Here is a 20,658-nt window from a genome sequence, read left to right as displayed (position 1 = left end):
GACATGGCCACTGTCACTCCATCCTGAGCCTTTAGAATCTTGAATATCAGTAGGTTTATACCATCTGTGGTAAAGCTTATTATTTGATGTACACTGAAATCTTTGTTAATTAAACAACCTAAACTAGATTCAAGATTCACGCCTTGTTTTTAATAGATAATAATACAGAATTTCTCCCGTCACCATGCACACTTCACTTTACTGCAGCAAATGAACATTAAGACATGACTGGTGCATGTTTGAGTGTTTAAATTAATAATTATATTTATTACAAACCTGTCAATTAATATTAGCAGGAAAAATCAACAACTCATTTTAGCAGAGGTGACTTTATTATTGAATTTTCAATAAAAATGCATTTAATTCACAATCAACACCATTATGATACCATATTTAATAGCTACTCACAAATATACTAGTATCTTGATAGTATGGCATTTCAATTTCGACCTAAAGCTTGCATGACTATTGCATGATTTTGCTGAAGCTGAGCACCAAGTCTTAATGCGGTCTTATCAAATATCCGATCCCTTGGGCAAGAAAATTTAAACGCTGAGACACATTGTCTATAATGATGCAGTATGGCAGTACTTGGCTCAACAGCTATTTTTTCATGTCCCAACTCGATGTTTCTACTTATGTGATGGATTCCCATTTCATACACCAACTCTGGATGTACAAAACATTTTCTGCGTTTTTCACAAAATATTTTTGTCCTGTAGAGATATGTCTGAGATGTCAAGTTTTTACTGGTTGTCATTTGTTTATGTCGATGGGGATCTGTGTCATAAAATGCCATTGGAAAACAGTACCCACTTGCATTGTGTTTTGCAATGCTGTGCAATAATTCTTTCCATGTCCTTACTTTTTGAGGTATGATGAATTCATCTAAGTCATTCAAGACAACTGTTTGTATTTTTCCCATTGTCCTATAGATGCAGTTATTTATTGCTATGCTTTGCCCGTAATACCAAACATACCTGTTCAGTTCCTTAAATGGGAAATTCCATTTAAGAACTGTAAGTTCCCCTTGATCTTTATAGTACTTCAGAACCTGATGTACATCTTTTGAAGAGGTGTAATCATAAATAAAAAAATGTTGGGCACCCAAGAGTTTTGACAGCTCAAAAAATTCCACAATTTTACCTAAATTAATGTCTCCAAACAAAGATGGCAGACACATGCCAAAATCATATTGCAAAGATGCAGGAAAGATGTAATTTAATGGTAAAGTGATTGATTTAAAACCCATTGTGTTTTTAAGATGGACCAAAATTGAAACTGAGCATGGATGAAGATAAACTACTTCAAAAGGAAACTTACAATTCAGAATAAACCCAGCATAAGGGAGATTGTGATGCTCAGTTAGCTTGTAAAACTCTCCCCTAGAGGTAAAATTACTTTTTTCTGTTTGCAAATGACAAGAAAATGAAACATATCTGTGCAAAAATGCTGCTTGAAGAAGGAATATCCTGACATGAACATTTCCTGTTTTGTTCAACAAGCGATCATCTAAATATGCTGAATAAGTGAAAACTTTGAAGTTAACCAGGCGAGGTGTTAATGTAATTGGATTTCGAAGTTGGATTTCAAATTGTTTCCAATCAGTCTCTATTTCTGGGCATGTCTTCCTGTTTGCTTTTTTCCCAGATACTTTTTGTAATGAAGCAGTCACAGGATCCACTGTTCTTCCACCTCCAGTTCCAACAAGGAAAGCAGCATTTTTCTCATTTGTTTTGACGTTGATCACATGTTGTTTCTTCCATTGGTCCTCCTCAGAGAGATCATCATTTATCAGAACAAAATTCTCTTTTCTCTGAGCTTTTTTTGGGCGATGTCCTCTTTTTCTCTTCAAATTAGCACTGTACACAAAAGGCCTCCTGCTCTCTATTCCACTTTCATTCTTATAATATAACGTGAGGAGCAAAATCACCATGGCAAAGTAGACAAAGAATAGAAAAAAGAAAAAAGTTTGGTAGTTCATGCACCTGTACAGGCACCCTCTTCTGTTCTTTATTTGTCCTCTGCGGTACATTTTCCTTTCTCTATTTACAGTAAAACTGATCCTCCTGATATTGCTATTAATATCACTTCATAAACAAGCTCCTTTAAGAAGTAAACAGTGGAAAGCACAGAACCCGGCCCCCAGCATATGATTTTCAGGGACGGATCCAAATATATTTTGTGATAGTCTTCCAAATTATCTTTGTTGATCAATCCTCCATTTTTGACCGTCTTCCTACAGAAAAATTAGATACCTGTCAATGTATACTTGAAAATCTGACCGTCTTCCAGAAGACCCAGAAGACAGCCTCAATCCACCCCTGATTTTGGAGGCAAAGCTGTATGTTCGATGGTGCCCACTAGCTTCTCCTTGTTCAGGTCATCTTCTCCCTTTTTTTGGTCTTTTTTGTTGTAATAGTGCACCAGCTCCTTCAACACAAGGCCGTGGTAATACAAAGTCAATAAATTAACCTCTCATGAAAAATGTACTGCCTCAACACTTAAGTTCTATACTAGCAGCAATAGCTTGACAAACATTTCAAAATGGCTTTGGACCAAAGCATTAGGTTACTGGACACATCTGTAACAGTATATATGTTTTAGTGAATCTGTATCCATGATCTACAAACACAGGGTACTTGTATAACTGTGACCATTTCCAATCTTTAACTCACTGGTTCTCTTCAATAAGAATGCCTCTTGTGAAACTTTCATATACATGTACTCCCAACTCTAGAATACGTGGTTATCTAGCTGTTTATAGAGAACAACTTGATTCAGTAACGACATCCTTAAGCCAAAATGGCTGCGGTGAAAGATTGAAAACCAATTGAATAAATGTAACCCTGAATAGCTACCACTTTTATTGATCAAATAGCCTTACCTGAAAAGGTTCTCTTGAGTCCTATACACAGTCATTTCACAGCTATTTATAGTCTATAGACCCCAGCAATGAAACCAATGTTTGCCTTTTGCAATTTCTGTTTATGTATTATAATGCAGCACATAAGATAGCAAGTTTGATAGCTTATATTGGGTAATAAAATAATACAAAGATGAAGTTATAAATATTTAACACAATTAATTAAATATGTACATATAGAGGTGTAGCAATTCTGGGGGAGAAAACACCAAGTTTGGCCGGGATTTGAACCTGGGACTCTCGCAAACCATGCAACTGCCCCCCAACTAATATAAGCTAATGAGCCCAGGCTACAATGGTATGAAAATTACCTTTACCTTTCAAAATTAAATTTAAAAAAATTAACAGTGGGTTTTCAGTTTAAAAACTTGCTGAAAATTAATCTAATCTAATTTTCTCAATCTGTTTTTTCATGCGAGAAGAAATTTATAATTTGAGACCATTGTGTCCTCCGACATGAACTTATTCATTGTCATGATTACAAGGTTGTCACATTTAGCAGCAATAAACACCTTTTTGTAAAAAGCTAAGACATTACAATTTGGTTCATTTGCCCTATGCTACTGAAGCATAAAATTTGGTAAAAATTTGTTCCTTTCTTTTGGTCAAATGTAGGTCTTTTACTTAGATATATATGTAAATATTTGATAATGTTAAAATTACACAGCTATCATTTGACTGAAAGAAATGCTATTTGATAGTTAGCACAATGTATGATAATGTAATTGATCATGTAAACTGTGACTTTAGTCAGGGCTTAATTAGCCAATTAACGTGTAAAATATCTCTATTTGCTAAAATGAACATTCTCAGCACAGGAAAATAATCTTCTATGCCATTTCCCCTTGAAATCAATACAAATGTTAAACAGCCAATAAAGCTTTATATTTAAATGGACCATGGAAATAAAGTCCAGTGATATTTAAGATGGGGGTATAGGGAGGTTAAAGGAGAGAGGGGTCCAGTTCTAGCTACATTACTTCATTCCATATCCCAAGTACTAAACAACAGGGAAATCCTGGTTCAACCAGTGGATAAACACAAAGTCCCACTTGCCGAAAAAATAAAAATATCATATCTGTAAGCAGTCTGCTATATAGTCATCTTGCATGTTTACATGTCAAAATCTAGGTGAGTTATTCCTAGCAATAAAAATATTTAGATCAACAATAAGGTTTCTGATCAGACCAAGCTGCCTCTACACAAAAAGCGCTTTTGTTCTCTATTACAAGCCTCTTCTTAGATTTCCTTAATGATTCTGTTTACTTTTCAATTAGCCATGAAAATAGTCGAAAAGAAATCTGCTTGCTCATATTTACTTATGACTGTTCTTTGCGGCACCACTGGCTGCAAAGTGGCCCTCTTTGTATTTTTTCAATGTGGTAAACAAAACAGGTCAACCAGCCAATATCCATGCCAATTACAAAACAAACAGGCACAAGCATGTCTGTCCACAAATTATATTTTAAATAATGCAGCACTACAAGAACATAATTTTGTTCAAAGTTACATGCATTTAACACTAAAGGTAATACCAGGGTAATGTCATTAACAGTTAAGAGGAAGTCACGACTTTGGAAAAAATCATTTTCATCACAAAGATTATTCAGTCAATATGCTGATACCCACTTACTGTATACACTACTAAGTGCATGTACCTGTTTGACAGTTATGAGTACTTACATAATACAATCTTAATGAACATGGAACACATGAATTAAAAATACTTGCCTCTGCTCTACACATTGGATAGAAATTTCATCTGACCTGCCAATTTCAGAAACAAGACGATTCCAAGAATATATATATTTTTACACATATTGCCAAGACTTGTCCCTTGTGAAAGGTCATACCACACAATTGAATAAGCAATTCAGGTCAGTCAGTTTAATATCTTAGTACACAATGTTATTAATCTTGGGTCTTATTGCTTTCATACAAAAGAGTAGTGTGTAGAGACTCAGAAGAATTAATAATGCTCTTATCACTTCAGGACCATATAGGACATGCATGTGTCTAGCTACCACAGATGGGAATAACTGACACAGCGAACACATTATTTCTATTGCTTAACTTTCATAGGCTGGGTGGGACCATGAACACACATTTGTTTAGTTTAATAAAAATATTTTGACTAAATTAGCAATATGATTGACTAAAAAACAGTAAAATAATTCAGATTTTCTTTTAGTGTGTTTACATGCAAGTTATTCATCCACAGCATGCAAGCACTGTGTACAGGGACAGCAGTTAACATGGAAACCTTAAACTATGAAATTGCACTTTTTTTAAAATATAGCAAGCAAGAAGTTCTTTAATTAAAAAGTGTGTGTGTGTGTGTGTGTGAGTGTGTGTGTTCCAGTAGAAAAATGTATGCATGTGTGAGATTGTGCATGTGTGTACCTGTGTATGTTGCTCTAGTATAATTTAATAATTTAATCAAATCTTATAATGGATTGAAATGTAATAATATTGCACTTAGATAGTTGTTCTAGATAGCATTATTTTTACATAAACCTTGACCAGGAGAGCCAGGATATCCTGGACATCAATGGCCAAAATTCAGAAATTTAATAATGCTCAGGTAGTTATTTGTAAAGCATTTCTGTTTTATTCATGTGACATAATCCCTCTACTTGGGAAAACAACAAAACCTATTGAATAGGAGACAGAACAAACACAGTGCAAATTTGATGACTTAAAATTAGAAAGGTGTATGCATTCCAAATATTTGTTCAGTTGGATTTGAAAATGTAGTACAGAGACACAATACTTAGAAGTGTGACCCAACCTGGTGACATATTACCTCCATCAGATCGTGTAATATGGAAACAACTTGAAAAATATTAAGTATGTGATAAGTCACACAATTTAGATGGTTATAAAAAGAAAAACATATAGGGAATGGAACATATTATGAACACCTTTATAAACGGGCAATATGCCATATTTCACATGCATATGCTCACAGGGGGTAAATTTATTCCAATTTACTGTGGTATGTGCAGTGTATTACTATGAAGAACAAGCTGGGTTGGTAATTTCTTGTAAATTGCCACAGCTAATCTCATTAAGCTGTTTAATAATTAAAAGAGAATTCTGGCTATTTTCACAAATTTATCATCATTTAATGAAACCTACGAGAGAGAGAGAGAGAGAGAGAAAAAGAGAGAGAGAGAAAGAAAGAGAGAGAGATAAATGGATTAATTGATTTCTGAGTTGCTTTAGACAAAAAAAAGTTAACCTGGAAGCTAGCTAGGCTACACATACACCAGAGACACTACCGTTTTTTTTTTTTTTTTTTTTTTTTTTTTTTTTGTGAAACCTTTTTTTTCATCCACGCCCCAGGTAGAATTCCTGTAATATAGACTTCATTTACACAAAACACCACTTATGATTATTACATTAAGCCACTTGTGCACAATGATTAATTGAAAAAAGCGTATTGATACCTATAGTTTACTGAGTGTTGAACCATGTTCTACGTACTTTGAAAGATCTGACTTGTTAAATATATTCACGTAGGTTATTTGTTTTAAAATGTTTAATCATTTTATGTCTCTTTGTATGTTACTCTTTGTTCAATTTAATTCCATCAATGGCAGATCAATTAAGGAGGTGGGGCAAAGTGGATTAATTGTGTGCCTTTACTCCTATAGTTTATGGGATACCCCTTAATTCTCCTGCCCCAATCTCTTAAAAAATAACTAAAAATAAAAACCTGTGAAATGAGACAAAACCAAGCCAGTTATCCATCCACATGCTTCACATATAACAGAAACACCTTCACTGTTATTTTATGTAAGTGCCCAATTAATTGTTTCACGCGACAAAAATAAAGTTTAAAAATAAATGTAAAATAAAGTTCATGCACTTAATTCACATCCTTTGAAGGGTTAATAACTAGAACTAATTGTTCACTTTTGTCATTTGTAATAGATGTTGTAAAAATACACACGTGAAAGGCTTTTATTTGGCGTTGGCCTAAGGGCGAAGTAGGTTGAAGACCGATCCTTATCAGTCCGATCTGTGATAGCCCCCTCAAGCCAATATATGGTGCGACGCGGACATCTCCACTGATAGACCTTGTGGCGGTTTTTAGACCTTTAAAACACTTAGCACTTGACCGTCAGAGACAAATCGTGGCCAAAACACCTGTCCCAGCGGCGTATCTGTAGCTGAGGATGGTGTTATCTTCTTACAATAACCGGCAAATTAATAAAAACTAAACAGAAAACAATTAGACGACAGTTAACTCCGTGCTTAGCGTGATATACTGCGAATGCGAAATCACAAAAACAACAGGGCTGAAAATATGTTCAGAGAAAAAGAAATACCTGTTTTAGTGCTATCTCTCATGCTAATGTCCCCTTCTTGTCAGCAGTACAGCTAGGAAAGTGGTCTTGATTACATTGCACAGCACTTGCCGGGGTCTTTACTCGCAGTGAAACGTTCTTGAGCTACCATGCGACGTTACGTTGTTTATATCAGTTACCTATTGGAAGGTAGTAACGCGTGAAAATATTTAAGGAGTATCTAATTTTATTTTATTACAATTTACTGGATATTTCCGTCAACAGTAACCTTACTTATATACTTTAAGCAAACTGCAATATATACCATAAATATGATCATAATAAATGGATGTCAAAATTTGATTTAAATACATCTACATGTACATGCTGTGCATACAGTTACAATTTTTGGCACTTTTAAGATCTACATCCCCCAACAACACTCTTATCATATTTATTCCATAAAGGTTTTGAATGATTTTTTTTCCTTTAAAATGCTTGAAAATATCCACATGGCTCCCCACAGGCAGTACTTGTTTATATTACAGAAAAAAAAACATTGGTTGAAAGCATATTGCAATAATTGTTATCATTTCTAAAAAGCAATTAGAGGGTTTAATAAATCGCCTACTAACCACGCAATTTTACCGAGCTGATTAAGCTACGCGCGTTAGTGCTTATTAAGAATGTCTGCGCCCATTTCAAATAGTTTGAATCAGGAAGCTTTACATGTTTCTTTTCTTTTTGAAGCGTTTATGTGAATGCTGTATCCATTTGGCCTTTTGTGATGTGTGTAAGTGAACAAGGCACTGTTTCCTGCAACTAAAGCTTATGATGTATGACGAAGAAGCTTCCTCGAGTGATTTGGAAGGTAAATAAGTCAACTTCAGTAATTTATATTGTTGATAACATCCAACCAGCAAATTCTTGCTGCCATTTTTTGTCACTGTTTGTTAACTTATTGATCAAAGTGCTTGAGAGTTTACTATTAAAACACAATTAGTTAGTAAAATTCTAGATTAATTGATTTGAATAGCAGAGACATTCATTGAGGGGGAGAGGTAATGCAAAGGTGTTATTTATTTATTTATTTATTTATTTTTTATTTCAGAATATCCTGGAAAAACAAGTTATTCCAGAAGCCATGATCTTTTTGAATCTAGCCAGAGAGACAGCACCCAAAGTGAGACAGAGCAGTCCTATAAGTAATACATCTTGTTTTTGTCACATGGAAGAGAACCAAACTGGAGAATAGTTGAAATATTTCAGTAGCTGTTTAATTATACTCCCAGGTGTAGCAACAGTTTTGTGTAAAGAATGGCCTAAGTCTGTGAGTTTCTTTTTGTATGCCAATATTTTGGTGTCCATCAAGTTGTCTTCCTAAGAAAGTGAGACTGGAGTTATTCTTGCCTCTGCCTGATGTATACAGACCCCTCCCCCTCTAGCTACTTCTGCAAAAACTGTAGAACTACCAACGTAGGGCATTTATATGGTCATAAGTCAGTTGCTCGCCTTTAGATCAGTAGAAGTATGCCTAATAATCCAGTCATTATGTAGATAAAGGATACTAACAGACCAACTTTGACAAGTTTTAAAATAATGATAAAAGATCCTCTTCTGATTTTACTTTGCTTCATTGTCATTTATGTTTGCATATTAGAATTTACAAAATAAAAATCTGCTCATGTTTTCTTGCTAATGCCCTTCAAAATTTTTCTTATGGCTCTAAAGAATTCTGAAATATGTTTAATGTTTTTATCCCTCTTGTCAGATGTAATAATTTTTTGTGAACTCTTTATTACATTTCCAGCACTGCACCTTCCAAACGGTTACCAAGAGAGTCTAGAAGGCACAGACGCCACTTTGACAACGTTGACATGATGATGTCACAGCAAAGCGGAGCCTTACCAGCAGACGTCCAGGAAGTATACGCAGAGCTACAGGCCCTCGCTAACAAATTGAGGGTAAATTGAAAGCAGTGTAATATAAAATAAAGAGCACAGATGCTTGCATGAAATCAAATGTCTTGGTCTTTGCGTCAGAAAAGTGTAGTGTTCAAAATGTCATGAAGTCCCTTGTATGGTGAAAAATCAGCTGGGAAACGGTATGCCTCTTTTTAATGAAAAAATATATAACATTATTTGCCTATTTATTTCAAACGGCAAATATTTGCAAATTATATCATCTTCAACTTGTGCATTTAAAACAGAACCAATAATGTATGCCAAATCTCGTCTTGTTTTCACAGAATGAACACAAAATTCTACAAGAGCGAGAAATTATCTTAAGAGAAAGGGAGCGTCTTGTTGTCCGTTCACATGCCAACGTGAAGACATATGCCCAGGAGGAGGTGAATAAGAAATGGGCTGTCATAGAAGAGGTATTGCTTGATAAATAGATAAATAAATATATTTTTTGTTTTATATAAATGCCACAGATTTTAGGTGTAAGTTGTTGCGTGTTTGTCTGCTGTGTACTATTGAGAGAGAACGACAGACTAAGTGTGTATTCTCAAATTTATATCTTTTGCCTATCAGCCTGTCAGGATATTATTTTTTATACAAATTGAATCTTTTTTCCTGTTGATATCTTTCAGGAACATATAGCAGAAATATCAAAAATGGAACAAATATTAAGGGAAAAATCCAAGGAGAACAAGAGGTTAAAGGATAACTTTGAAACCATTAAACAAGCTAATGATTCCTTGAAGAAAGAGGTATCATCTTTTTTGTGTATTTTTATATAGTATATTGATAATTCCTTTTTTTTATATTTTCCCCTCTTTTCTTTTTTTTTCTGTCTTTTTAACATGTCTTTTAAAATATACTAAATTGAGCTATAAAAGTTTTCCACTGAAACTTTACAATTTTTATACCTTGCCAACTTTGAAATGGAAAGTTGTTTTGCAGTTCTAAATGTTTAACGTGTGCCACAACGTTAAATTTTTGGACTTTTTTCATTTAATCAGGTGTATATGTAAGATATATAAGTGGGAACTAAATAAGATTATTGATTTCAATGACTACTAAGTACTATATTTTAAATATGACTATAAATATTTCAGCTGGAAGGACTACAAGAGCAACACGAAAAGTTAGAAAAACAGACCGCTAGTTTGCAGGCCAGACTGGCAAATTTACAGGTAAGTGTTGGACCCTGTGTTACAATCTCCAGGATTCTGCTGTCTTACTATTGCACGTGACTGGTCAGATGAAGAAAGTGAACAATTATTGCCTCTTTTTTGTTCTTTAAAAAGTTCCTCCAATACATCTGGTCCCAGTTTCACAAAAAAACTTAAGTCAGTTCCCTGACTTAGCTGACTAGGATCTCCATGAGAGTGCTGTAACACTGCACCTGATAGGATGAGATGTGACCATGTAACCTTGGTAATTAAGTTCTTAGCCAGAGAACCTGACTTAAGTTTTTTTGTGAAACAGGGACCTGCTTTGATTAATATGCCAACACCTGTCCAAGGAATCCTGAAGCAATCTACCGTGTACCTTAACACACTAGTAGCAGCAAATAATTGAGGCCAAATACTTGGTATATTTTAACTGATTTTGGTCACAACTTTGATAATTTTCAATTTATGTTCAGTTTTAGTTGTTTTTAGGAGTAATAGGAGACTTAAAAGTGTAACATGTTCGATACACTGTGTCCATATCTTTAAATAAAAAGTTGTGTGTGGATTACCAACAATTAAACACGAGTACTAAACTATTGCCACTTTCTGCTTTTTATGTATGATCATATATAGATAGACATGGTAGACATGGTGTAACCTTTTATAAAGTCTTTTGATACTTGCTCTCATTTCAGAGAAAACAGGAATTTGTTGGACGACAAACGGTCGAAAATATTCCACCCACCACTATCAGATCCAAGCTACCAAGTGCTGTAGAGGCCAAAGATGGCAAACATTTGCTTCCAAAACCTAAGGTACAAGTCTGAGTGGACTTTAACTATACCTATAAAGTACACAATCATATGCTGTATATCATCATACATTAGGCTTTAGCTTGATGAAGAATAGCTAGAGGCCACTGTGAATAACATACTGGATTTGCTACATCCCAGTGCATTTCTGAAATGAATTTATTTATATGTAAGCAAAGTGGTGAATTTAAGACAGCACTTAGGATATACAAAGGGAATTAGGTTAATAATGAATTTGAATGCAAAACAGTTTTATGAAATATAAGATAATAAGATCACATTTGAAGATGATTGATAAAGCTTAGAACTGAATTTCGTCACAGCTAGTCGACGTGTGTAAAACAAATCCATGCTCTTGCCATAGCAAAAATGCATCAGTATTGTCTTCTTGTTTGAAAGCTAGTTTACCTAATACATTATGTAGTTTCTTTTCCTTTATCATAGCTCCCTTCCAGCATGCACGATGTGACCTCTCTTTTATTGGATTGGGTTTCTGAGGTTCATCTGAGACATACAGCTCTAGGGCAGCCAACAGCTGAGAGCCAACTCCCTTCCATACAAGACACACAGGAAAAGTGTTTTAAGGTACTCTGTTCAGGGGGAGAATTTTTGAAAGTTCAGCGTCTCCAATCTATTCGTCAGCAGATTAAAAAAAAAAAAGATTAATTAGCCCATTCTTATCGATGGAATTTTTTTAGTACTCTTTATTATATACTGCAATAGCTATAGCATAACACATAAAGGAGAATGAATTCACATATTTTTAATTACTCAGTTTCATACCAAATTGAAATTGACATTTTCTCAGTTATATTATTTGAACTTAAATCTTTAAGGTTCGAAGAGAAAGGTGCAGAGGCATTGCAGTTAAAAATATCAGGAGGAATTTTATAATGGTCCCTTAGTTCAAAGAAGAAAAATCATTGGTTTTCTAGTCTTCTAGATCAGCCAGCCCCTCATACCCCCTTTGGTGATGAGGACGTTTTATTTCCCTAGGTTCTCCCTTCCTTGGTTGAAATTTTGCGGGATTTGCCTGCGAGCAATGCTAGAGTGACATTACCTTGCCTACAGTTTATTTACTGGTCTTTGCTGCATTTGGACAAGGCCCAAAGTCAACAGGTACTGCAGTATGACTGAACTATTTCTGTTTCTTTTATTTTTATTCAGTGGCTAAGTTGTGGAAATGTTGCTTAGTTCCAAGCCATTTGTCAGGAATTTTAAGGTTTTTGTTTTGTTTTGTTTTAAAATACTATATTTAAATATTCTGTCATATGAAACAGATGTGTATAGTATCAATACAGTCTTGTGCAAAGTTGAGTATAAATATTTGTTCAAATCTTTTCATTCATTCATTCATTCATTCATTCATTCATTCCTTTTTAAATGTCTGTATTTATTCATTCAGAAATCCAACCTGTCCTCAACATTAAGAAGAGTTGGAGAAGAACTGTACCGGCCAAAGTCAACAAGGCTTGGCTCCAGTGGAGAGCTGTCCTCTGAGAGGCCCCTGTCGCCAGTGAAGGCCGACAAAACCAAAGATTTGGTATTTTTCAGAAGTACCAGTCTCCATGTACGACTGCTGTCATGTCTGATAATTTTGAAGACCCTGTCACAAGGTTAGAGCTCAATTGTTTTTTTTAGGCCCATTGTGGCATTTCAGTGATATAATTGTCAGGCCTGTAGCCAGTAATTTCAAAGGGGGTAGGGGGTCTTTTTTTTTTTTTTTTATGTACAGACACAGATGTGTCTGTACATATAGCCGTCATCTGCGTCTGTCGTCGCCGTCGCCGTCGTCGCCGTGCACTTTTACCGATAACACGATAAGTGGAAAAATATTTTTTCTTTTGGCTTGAAACTTACAGAACTGATGAATATTCATAATACGCAGGTCAAGTTCGAAAATCAGCATGATCGGGTCACTTATAGGGAATTTATGCTGTTTTTTCACTTTTTTCAGCATATATGCAGCACCGATAACACCATAAATGGAAAACCATTTTACCTTTTGGCTTGAAACTTACAGAACTGATGAATATTCATAATACGCAGGTCAAGTTTGAAAATCAGCATGATTGGGTCATTTTTACTGAATTTAGGCTATTTTTTCACTTTTTTTCAGCATTTTTGCAACACCGATAACACAATAAATGAAAAGCTGTTTTACCCTTTGGCTTGAAACTTACAGAACTGATAAATATTCATAATACACAGGTCGAGTTTGAAAATCAGCATGATTGGACCACTTTTATGGAAGTTAAGTTGTTTTTTTTCACTTTTTTCAGCATATATGCAACACTGATAACACGATAAGTGAAAAACAGATAGGCCAATTGTCATAATACTCATAGGAGTGGCCAATCTTACTAAAATGAAGGTTGAGTTGGAAAATCAGCATAATCGGTCCATTATTTTAGAGGTTATGCTGTTTTTTCACATTTCCTCACATTCAATTTTTAGGCATGTTAACACTCTCATTATTTAACTAATAAGATACGTAAAAGTGTTTGTTTGGCATTTCCTGCATCTTTACAACATTGTTAGTTGATTTTGTAAAAATGATAGTAAACCGGTTATCGTGTATTGTGTAATAAAGTGTCAAAAATGGAAATAAACACATATCATTGCAGTTTGTCAGATTCAATCATCCACTATGTTCAGAATCTCATAATGGAGGAAATTGGACATATAACACTGTCTTATTGATATTTTCCCATCTCATCAATTTTCTTAGTTGGTCATATAAAAATGGCACTGTTTATTTTGTTTTATGTTTAAAAAGTCTTAAAAATGGTAATAAACCCATTTCAGAACAGTGCTGTCTTGTTTCACTTTTTTCAGCATTTATGTAGCACCGATAACATGATAAGTAAAATACCGTTTTACTTTTTGGCTTGAAACTTACAGAACTGATTAATATTTATAATATGCAGGTTAAGTTTGAAATTCAGCATGATCCGGCCAATTTTAGGGAAGTTATGATGGTTTTTTTTTTTCAAATTTTTCAGCATTTTTGTAACACGGAAAACAGGATCAGTGTAAAAATGTTTTTCTTTTTGGATTGAAACTGATGAATATTCATAATACGCATTTCAAGTTTGAAAATTGGCTTGATTGGACTATATTTACAACTGTTATGCTGTTTTTTCCTTATTCAGCATATATGCAACACTGATAACACATTTTAAGGAAAACCAATCAGCCTTTTGTCTTGCAACTCACAGCAGTGATTAGTCTGACTAGTATACAGATCAAGTTTGAAAATAAGCTTGATCAGTTAAGTTTTGATGAAGTTATTAGCCTTTTTGTATATAAGTGTTTTTTTTCTTCAGATTTAATTCTTAGGCATGTTAACAGTCTCAATATGGAACTAATTAGATATGTAAAAGTGTTGTTTTGACATTTTCTGCTTCTTAACAATATTGTTAGTTGATTATATAAAAATGATGGTAAACCTGTTATCATGCATTATGTAATAAAGTATCCAAAATGGAAAGGAACTCATCATTGCAGTTTGTCAGATCCAGTCATTCACTATGTTCAGAATCTGCAAATGGAGCAAATTAGACATTTAAAATTGTTCTATTGATATTTTTCCTATGTCGACAATTTTCCTAGATGATCATTTAAAAATGACAGTAAATTGATTATTTTGTTTTATGTAAAAAGGTGTTGAAAATGGAAAAAAAATCATTTCAGTACAGTTATCTCTTGTTTACATTTTGGCATTTTGAACTTTGAACTTTGAACTTCCATGGTCTTGAAGACCTTCCCATATCACATTTTCTGAATATCCATGATACTTTTATTTTTTTTATAAAAAATTGATGGTCATTATGCTGTTAAGTATTGTGTTATATTGCATGAAAGTTGAAGAAACCTGTATTTTGGACACTGCTGCCAGGATAGCGATTAAGGGAAAACCATGTTACTTATGATACTCAAATTTACTGAAAAGTTTCATAAGACTGAAGTGCAGCTTGTGTTTGAAAACCAGTGTGATTGTTTTCTGTTTTGGAAGCAATGCAGTTCTATAGAGTGAACTATGGTGCAATAAATGTATATGGCAGTATATTAATTCAGGGTCACAAACTAATTTGCTTAATTAATTTTCAAGTGGCCATTAAATGAGATTACATAAAACACACGTTCATAAAGTAATTTGCTTAATAATTTTTCAAGTGGCCATTAAATGAGATTACATAAAACACACGATGAGATTTCATTGTAAAGTCCCCTGGGTATATCTCTCTTAACTGTGTCACATAATTAGGAATCAGTGATTATTGTGCAGGTAAATGTTAGTCATGTTAGTAATTAGACAGCTAGATTTAAAGTTTGAATAGCAGCTTTATTGGAATTTTTTGTTTTGTTTTATTTTACATTTTCTTTTAATTATTTTTCAAACACTAGCATCTTCAAGATATCACTTTCAACTCCCATCCACCAGAAGCACTCTGCATTTTCTGTTTTTCCACATAAGGAGTTGTGTTGGTTTTTATGCCTTTAAACATTGTGTAATTATATTATTTTATGCACTGTCATCTTTTTTCACATATTGGGATTTTCATTATGTGAATTTGAACTCTCACATATGGTCCTGAAACTGTAATCTTATTGACCATGTTATTCTGTTGTACATTTTGTGAAATTTTATCTTTCACATACTGGAATTTTCATTGTGGGACTTATAACTCCCAAGGACATGTAACATTTAACTTTTATTGATACTACCTGTTGTGCAATATTTGCAACTTGACTGTTCTTTTTGGCAAATAATTAATTTTCTTTGTAAAAAGGGTTTTTTTTTTTTGTTATAATCTCTTAAGATATTGTTACAAAGTATAGCCATCTTTGGATGTCACATGGTCTGATGAAAAGTTCAGATATCAGAATAATAGCTATGACTGCCCTTTTTGTAGTAAAACAAAATATATTATATTTCTGTGAGTTGTTTACACTGTTTAAACTCAAGTTGGATGATTCATATCATGGTTATGCACCTAGACTGAATGGCAGCTTTAGTGGAATATTTTTGTAATTTTTTCTTTAATTTTTAATTTTTCAAACTGGCATTTTTAAGATGTTTTCACTTTTCAGCATATATGCAACACTGTAAACACATTTCAAGAAAAAAAACGATAGGCCTGTTGTCATGAAACTCGCTGGGGTAATGGATCTCACTAAATTGAGGTCAAGTTCGAAAAGCGGCATGATCGGGCCACTATTTTAGTAGTTATGCTTTTTTCCCCACTTTTCAGCATATATGCAACACTAAAAACACAATATAAGGAAAACAGATAGGCCAATTGCCATTAAACTCACAGGAGTGGTCAATGCTGCTAAAACACAGGTTGAGTTCGAAAATCAGCATAATCGGGCCATTATTTTAGAAGTTATGCTGTTTTTTCACATTTCCTCACATTCAATTCTTAGGCATGTTAACAGTCTCATTAGTTAACTAATAAGATACGTAAAAGTGTTTGTTTGACATTTCCTGCATCTTTACAACATTGTTAGTTGATTTTGTAAAAATAATGGTAAACTTATTATTGTGTATTGTGTAATAAAGTTTCAAAAGTGGAAATAAACTCATGTCATAGCAGTTTGTCAGATTCAATCATTCACTATGTTCAGAATCTCAGAATGGAAGAAATTGGCTATTTAACACTGCTCTATTGATATTTTTCTTAGTTGATCATATAAAAATGGCAGTAAACTGTTAATTTTGTTTTATGTTAAAAAAAAAAAACATTTCAGAACAGTGCTGTCTTGTTTACATTTTGGCATTTTCAAGTTGTGACTTTGAAGTTCCATGGGCCTGAAGACCTTCCCATATCACATTTTCTGAATATCCATGATACTAATATTTTATTATTAAAAATTGATGGTCATTATGCTGTTAAACGTTATGTAATATTGCATCAAAAAAACTATTTTGGGCACTGCTCCCATGATGACCATTTAAGAAAAACCAGGTCACTTACTGTTCTCAAACTTGCAGGAAAGAAACATGCGACTAAAATACAGCTTCAGTAGGCAATGCAGTCTGTTTGGTAATTCTTACTGCCAGTTAAACAGTTTTTTTTTTTGTGAAAATTTAATTTTTCACAAGATATGCTTGAAGACCTGTGCTAGTCGCATTTTCTGAAAATCCATGATACGTTTATTTTATTTTCAAAAGTTGACAGTCTTTATGCTGTTAACCATTATGTAATATTGCATCAGAATAGAAGAAAACACAATTTTGGGTGCTGCTGCCATGATGACCATTATGGGAAAACCATGTTATTTATGACTGCCAAACTTTCAAAAAAGAAATACAGGGCTAAAATGCAGCCTGAGTTGGAAAAGTAGTCTAATTGGCTTCTTTTTCTGGAAGTTATACAATTTCAAAGTGTGAACTTGAACTCCCATGGGCCTGAAGCCTTATGCTTGTTACACATTTTACTTACATTGGTATTACCTGTTGAGCATAATTAAAATTTAATGTTGAATTTGCAGTTTAACATAATGTACTTTTGCATCAGAATTGACAGTAGCCTATTTTGTGCATAGTTATTTCCTGTTTTTTGTCTGTACATTTGACAGCTTTGCTGCCTTGTTTTTTTAAGTGGACTGTATTACTGTGAAACTTTCATGTACCTAAGCACTAACATAGAGCCTACTTGGTCAAATTTTGATTCAAATTTTGATTTTCCTGGCCATGCACAAGAGCAGTTTGTTTGAATATTTTCATTTTTATTAGTTTAATAAATTTTGCTACTCAGAAAGATATTGAAATTTCCCAAACCTGATTCAAAGAGCTAAACCTGTAAATGGTATTTGATGGCAAGCAAAGAAAGTTGACTGAAGAAAAAAAAAGATAAACAATTTTTCCAAGTAGATGAACTTAAAATGGCTGAGGATGAGATCTACCTGAAATTGAAAAATGTTATTGACAGAGGAACATAGATTAATTGTATTTGAATTTTTTCTAATTTTTTATTTGTATTTTAGTTGATCACCTAGCACATGTATTTGATGTACTGAAGATGGACCTGAAGTCTGAATCAGCAAAAGAATTATTTATCCATTACCGGGCATCTCCAGTCATAATTTCCTTCTTTAAACCTGCATCCAAGGTAACTTTCAGATGCTGAAATTCTGTCATTTGGTCGCACATTTGTAGAAATTTGTGCAAAGTTTCAATTTTGTAGCATGCACCTATGTAACTATTAGATGTGACCAAGGATAAGCATTTTTTGGTTTCATTTATTGGTCATATCAGAAAAAAGGTGCTATCTTTTGTTGCCGTTTATCCTCATTGTGACCAAGCAAGTCTATAAGTCTTCTTCTTCTTCTTCTGGTGTTCTGAATGAAAAATTTCTGCCACAGATTCCAACATCACAGACCTAACGTTCATTTTAAATAAATAAAAATATCATTCCTAAGAAGGACATATTCCTTTCTTCCTTTTTATTTGGAACTAAAACTGATGTTTTGATTTGGGTTACAGGGAGAGGTTTATTGTCTTCTAACAGAGACTGATGTTTTGATTTAGATTACAGGGAGGTTTTTTTATCTCCTCAATGAAGGATCCCATACCTGAAATGACCTTTGACTTTTTATCTGAAACAGAACTGATATTTTGATTTAGGTTACAGGGAGAGTTTTCTTTCTTTTCAATGGAGGATCCCATTCCTAAAATGATCTTTGGCTTTTTATTTACAACTGAAACTGTTATTTGGTTTAAACAGTGAGATTTTTTTTCCTCAGTGGAGGATCCCACATCTGATATGACCTTTGACCTTTTTCTAGGCCCTGATGACCTGTGCTATGGACGTGTACCTGCAGATGTCCATGGAGTCTCTGAACCTGCATCAATTTCTGGAGAGTATCAGCACAGAATCCTGGTTCAGGGCCTGCTCTGTGATACTCAGGGCCCCAAACCTGGAGAACAAGATGGTGGAAAAACTCAGCATTGTTCTGCAAAAGTTGTCAAAGATAAAGTAAGTGATTATTATTTCTGATTACGTTGTGTGTGTTGTGTGTTTTTAGGGATATGATAAGGACATCTTTAGCTTGTGATGCAAAATTTTAACATTGTGTTAGAGAACTTTTTGTCAATGTTGAAAAGACTTTTATTACTGATCAGATAGTGGTCTGTACTTTGGACAGCTTTGCTGCTCTTTTTGTTTTGTCATATTTATTATTTTGATGTGATACAGTATTCCTGTATATTTTTTCAGGAACAACAAGAAATATTTTGAAGTGTTCACCATCACAGGGCTGGTTCAAGAGGCACTGAGAAGTTACGGGAAAGATAATGCATTTTTGGCGATGAACCTGAAGTCAATTCTCTTGAACTTGAACATGGCTGTATAAGCAAACATGGTCTTTCCGCAATTGGACTGTTGTTTTAAGTGCGTCCGCTACATATCAGTCATATTCTGACGTTAAACGTATTATCCAGTATAGAAATGAATGAAAGTCTGGAGACCTTTCTAAATATTGAGAATTTAAATAATGATCACTTATTTCCATAATAATATTACCCTTTTAATGTATGTAAGTAAAGGTATTAAAATCATTTCCTTTATTGTAATTGCTCAGTTTTTCCTAATTTCAATAATTACTGGTATTAAATGAAATTATGACGATTGCCAAGTGAGTCCAGTTAGTATGTACTGGTAGTACCTCCTAACTAGCATGTTTTGTTAGGACTAGTTTCAGCGTGAACGGATGAGAAAGGTTAAACATAAATTAACAACTTGTTAAATACCCATGAAGATGAATTTTAAAAACTGATAATCAGAATTACGTTTTTTTAAACGGATTCTGTGTTCAACGAAGGTCGCCCTTCAAAGCAATCAAACTATTTCTTAGGAATATAATGTTAAAAATAATCTAAGACAACTGGCAAAATGATACGAACGATTATACACAGTGTTTTATAAACCTGAAGGGCTGGGTAGTATTTTAATCTACATTACACAAAACACTACACAATACATGTAAAAACAAATGAATAGAAGAATGAATGATTGAATGTAGAAATTGTATCTCAAAGTAGCTAATGAATTTAACGTAAATAATGTAACATTATTCATAAATTTAAGTATTATATTGTAAATCTCACGTTCACCTGGATGGCGTAACAGTAGCGTTTTAGATTAAAATGTCACTTTTGATCTCAAAGATATATCCCAGAAGGATAGTTGTAAGTACATTTTAAAGCATTGAGCCCCTTTGACAAGACTCTATTCAACGGTGTCTACAAAGGCAATGCTGAGATTTTATCAGCAAAACGAGAAAGAATGCTCTTAAGTTTACGTAAAGGTATTCTGGCCACTGGGGCAATATAACAGGTCTAACCAAAAGTCTGATAATAATATATCACCAGGCTAGCGTCTTATGTTGCCTGCGGCGCGTGCACGTCCAGGTAATTCACAAGGACCAGCATAAATGACGGGATGCATGTAACTCTTCCGCACTGTGACGTAACGCTGAATTTTTGGGAGT

The 20,658-nt window shown here is 33.9% G+C and overlaps 2 protein-coding genes across 9 annotated transcripts in view; one reads left to right on the top strand and one right to left on the bottom strand.

The window, feature by feature from the left end:
• The window catches only part of LOC106158186 (serine/threonine-protein phosphatase with EF-hands 1), a 37,686-nt gene extending 30,235 nt beyond the window's left edge, over positions 1-7,451 (bottom strand). For 6 of the 7 annotated variants that reach the window (XM_013534084.3, XM_087008142.1, XM_013534083.3 and 3 more), the window contains exon 1: positions 7,264-7,451. The gene's annotated coding sequence lies outside the window, so the exon portion shown is untranslated. The remainder of the gene's footprint in view (positions 1-7,263) is intronic. The other variant, XM_013534085.3, reaches the window with a different exon arrangement.
• A 443-nt stretch (positions 7,452-7,894) lies between these two features.
• Positions 7,895-19,741, top strand: LOC106158190 (coiled-coil domain-containing protein 138). Of its 2 annotated transcripts, XM_013534090.2 has the most exons (13): positions 7,895-8,092; positions 8,333-8,426; positions 9,032-9,185; positions 9,470-9,601; positions 9,818-9,937; positions 10,286-10,363; positions 11,041-11,160; positions 11,602-11,742; positions 12,154-12,276; positions 12,563-12,773; positions 18,154-18,278; positions 18,955-19,145; positions 19,386-19,741. In XM_013534090.2, exons 1-13 carry the CDS (start codon positions 8,053-8,055, stop codon positions 19,519-19,521), a joined length of 1,665 nt encoding a protein of 554 aa, XP_013389544.2. In that variant the 5' UTR covers positions 7,895-8,052; the 3' UTR covers positions 19,522-19,741. The 2 variants fall into 2 exon arrangements, with proteins under 2 accessions (XP_013389544.2, XP_013389545.2); XM_013534091.2 differs by lacking the exon at positions 7,895-8,092 and having other exon boundaries at positions 8,398-8,551.
• Positions 19,742-20,658: the final 917 nt, after the last annotated feature.

This window comes from Lingula anatina, chromosome 3, assembly GCF_051362555.1.
Source record: "Lingula anatina isolate TDL-2025a chromosome 3, LinAna3.0, whole genome shotgun sequence".
Taxonomy (NCBI): Eukaryota; Metazoa; Brachiopoda; class Lingulata; order Lingulida; family Lingulidae; genus Lingula; species Lingula anatina.
The sequence above is the reverse complement of the archived record's forward strand: the minus strand, read 5'-3'. Positions and strand labels throughout refer to the sequence as shown.

What these genes read in the sequence shown, in the direction of transcription:
- LOC106158190 (XM_013534090.2), top strand. Translation starts at nt 8,053, where the DNA reads ATGATGTATGACGAAGAAGCTTCCTCGAGTGATTTGGAAG. An exon ending in TTCCTCGAGTGATTTGGAAG is followed by an intron (nt 8,093 to 8,332) that starts GTAAATAAGTCA and finishes TTTTTATTTCAG; the next exon opens with AATATCCTGGAAAAACAAGT. An exon ending in TTTGAAGACCCTGTCACAAG is followed by an intron (nt 12,774 to 18,153) that starts GTTAGAGCTCAA and finishes TTTGTATTTTAG; the next exon opens with TTGATCACCTAGCACATGTA.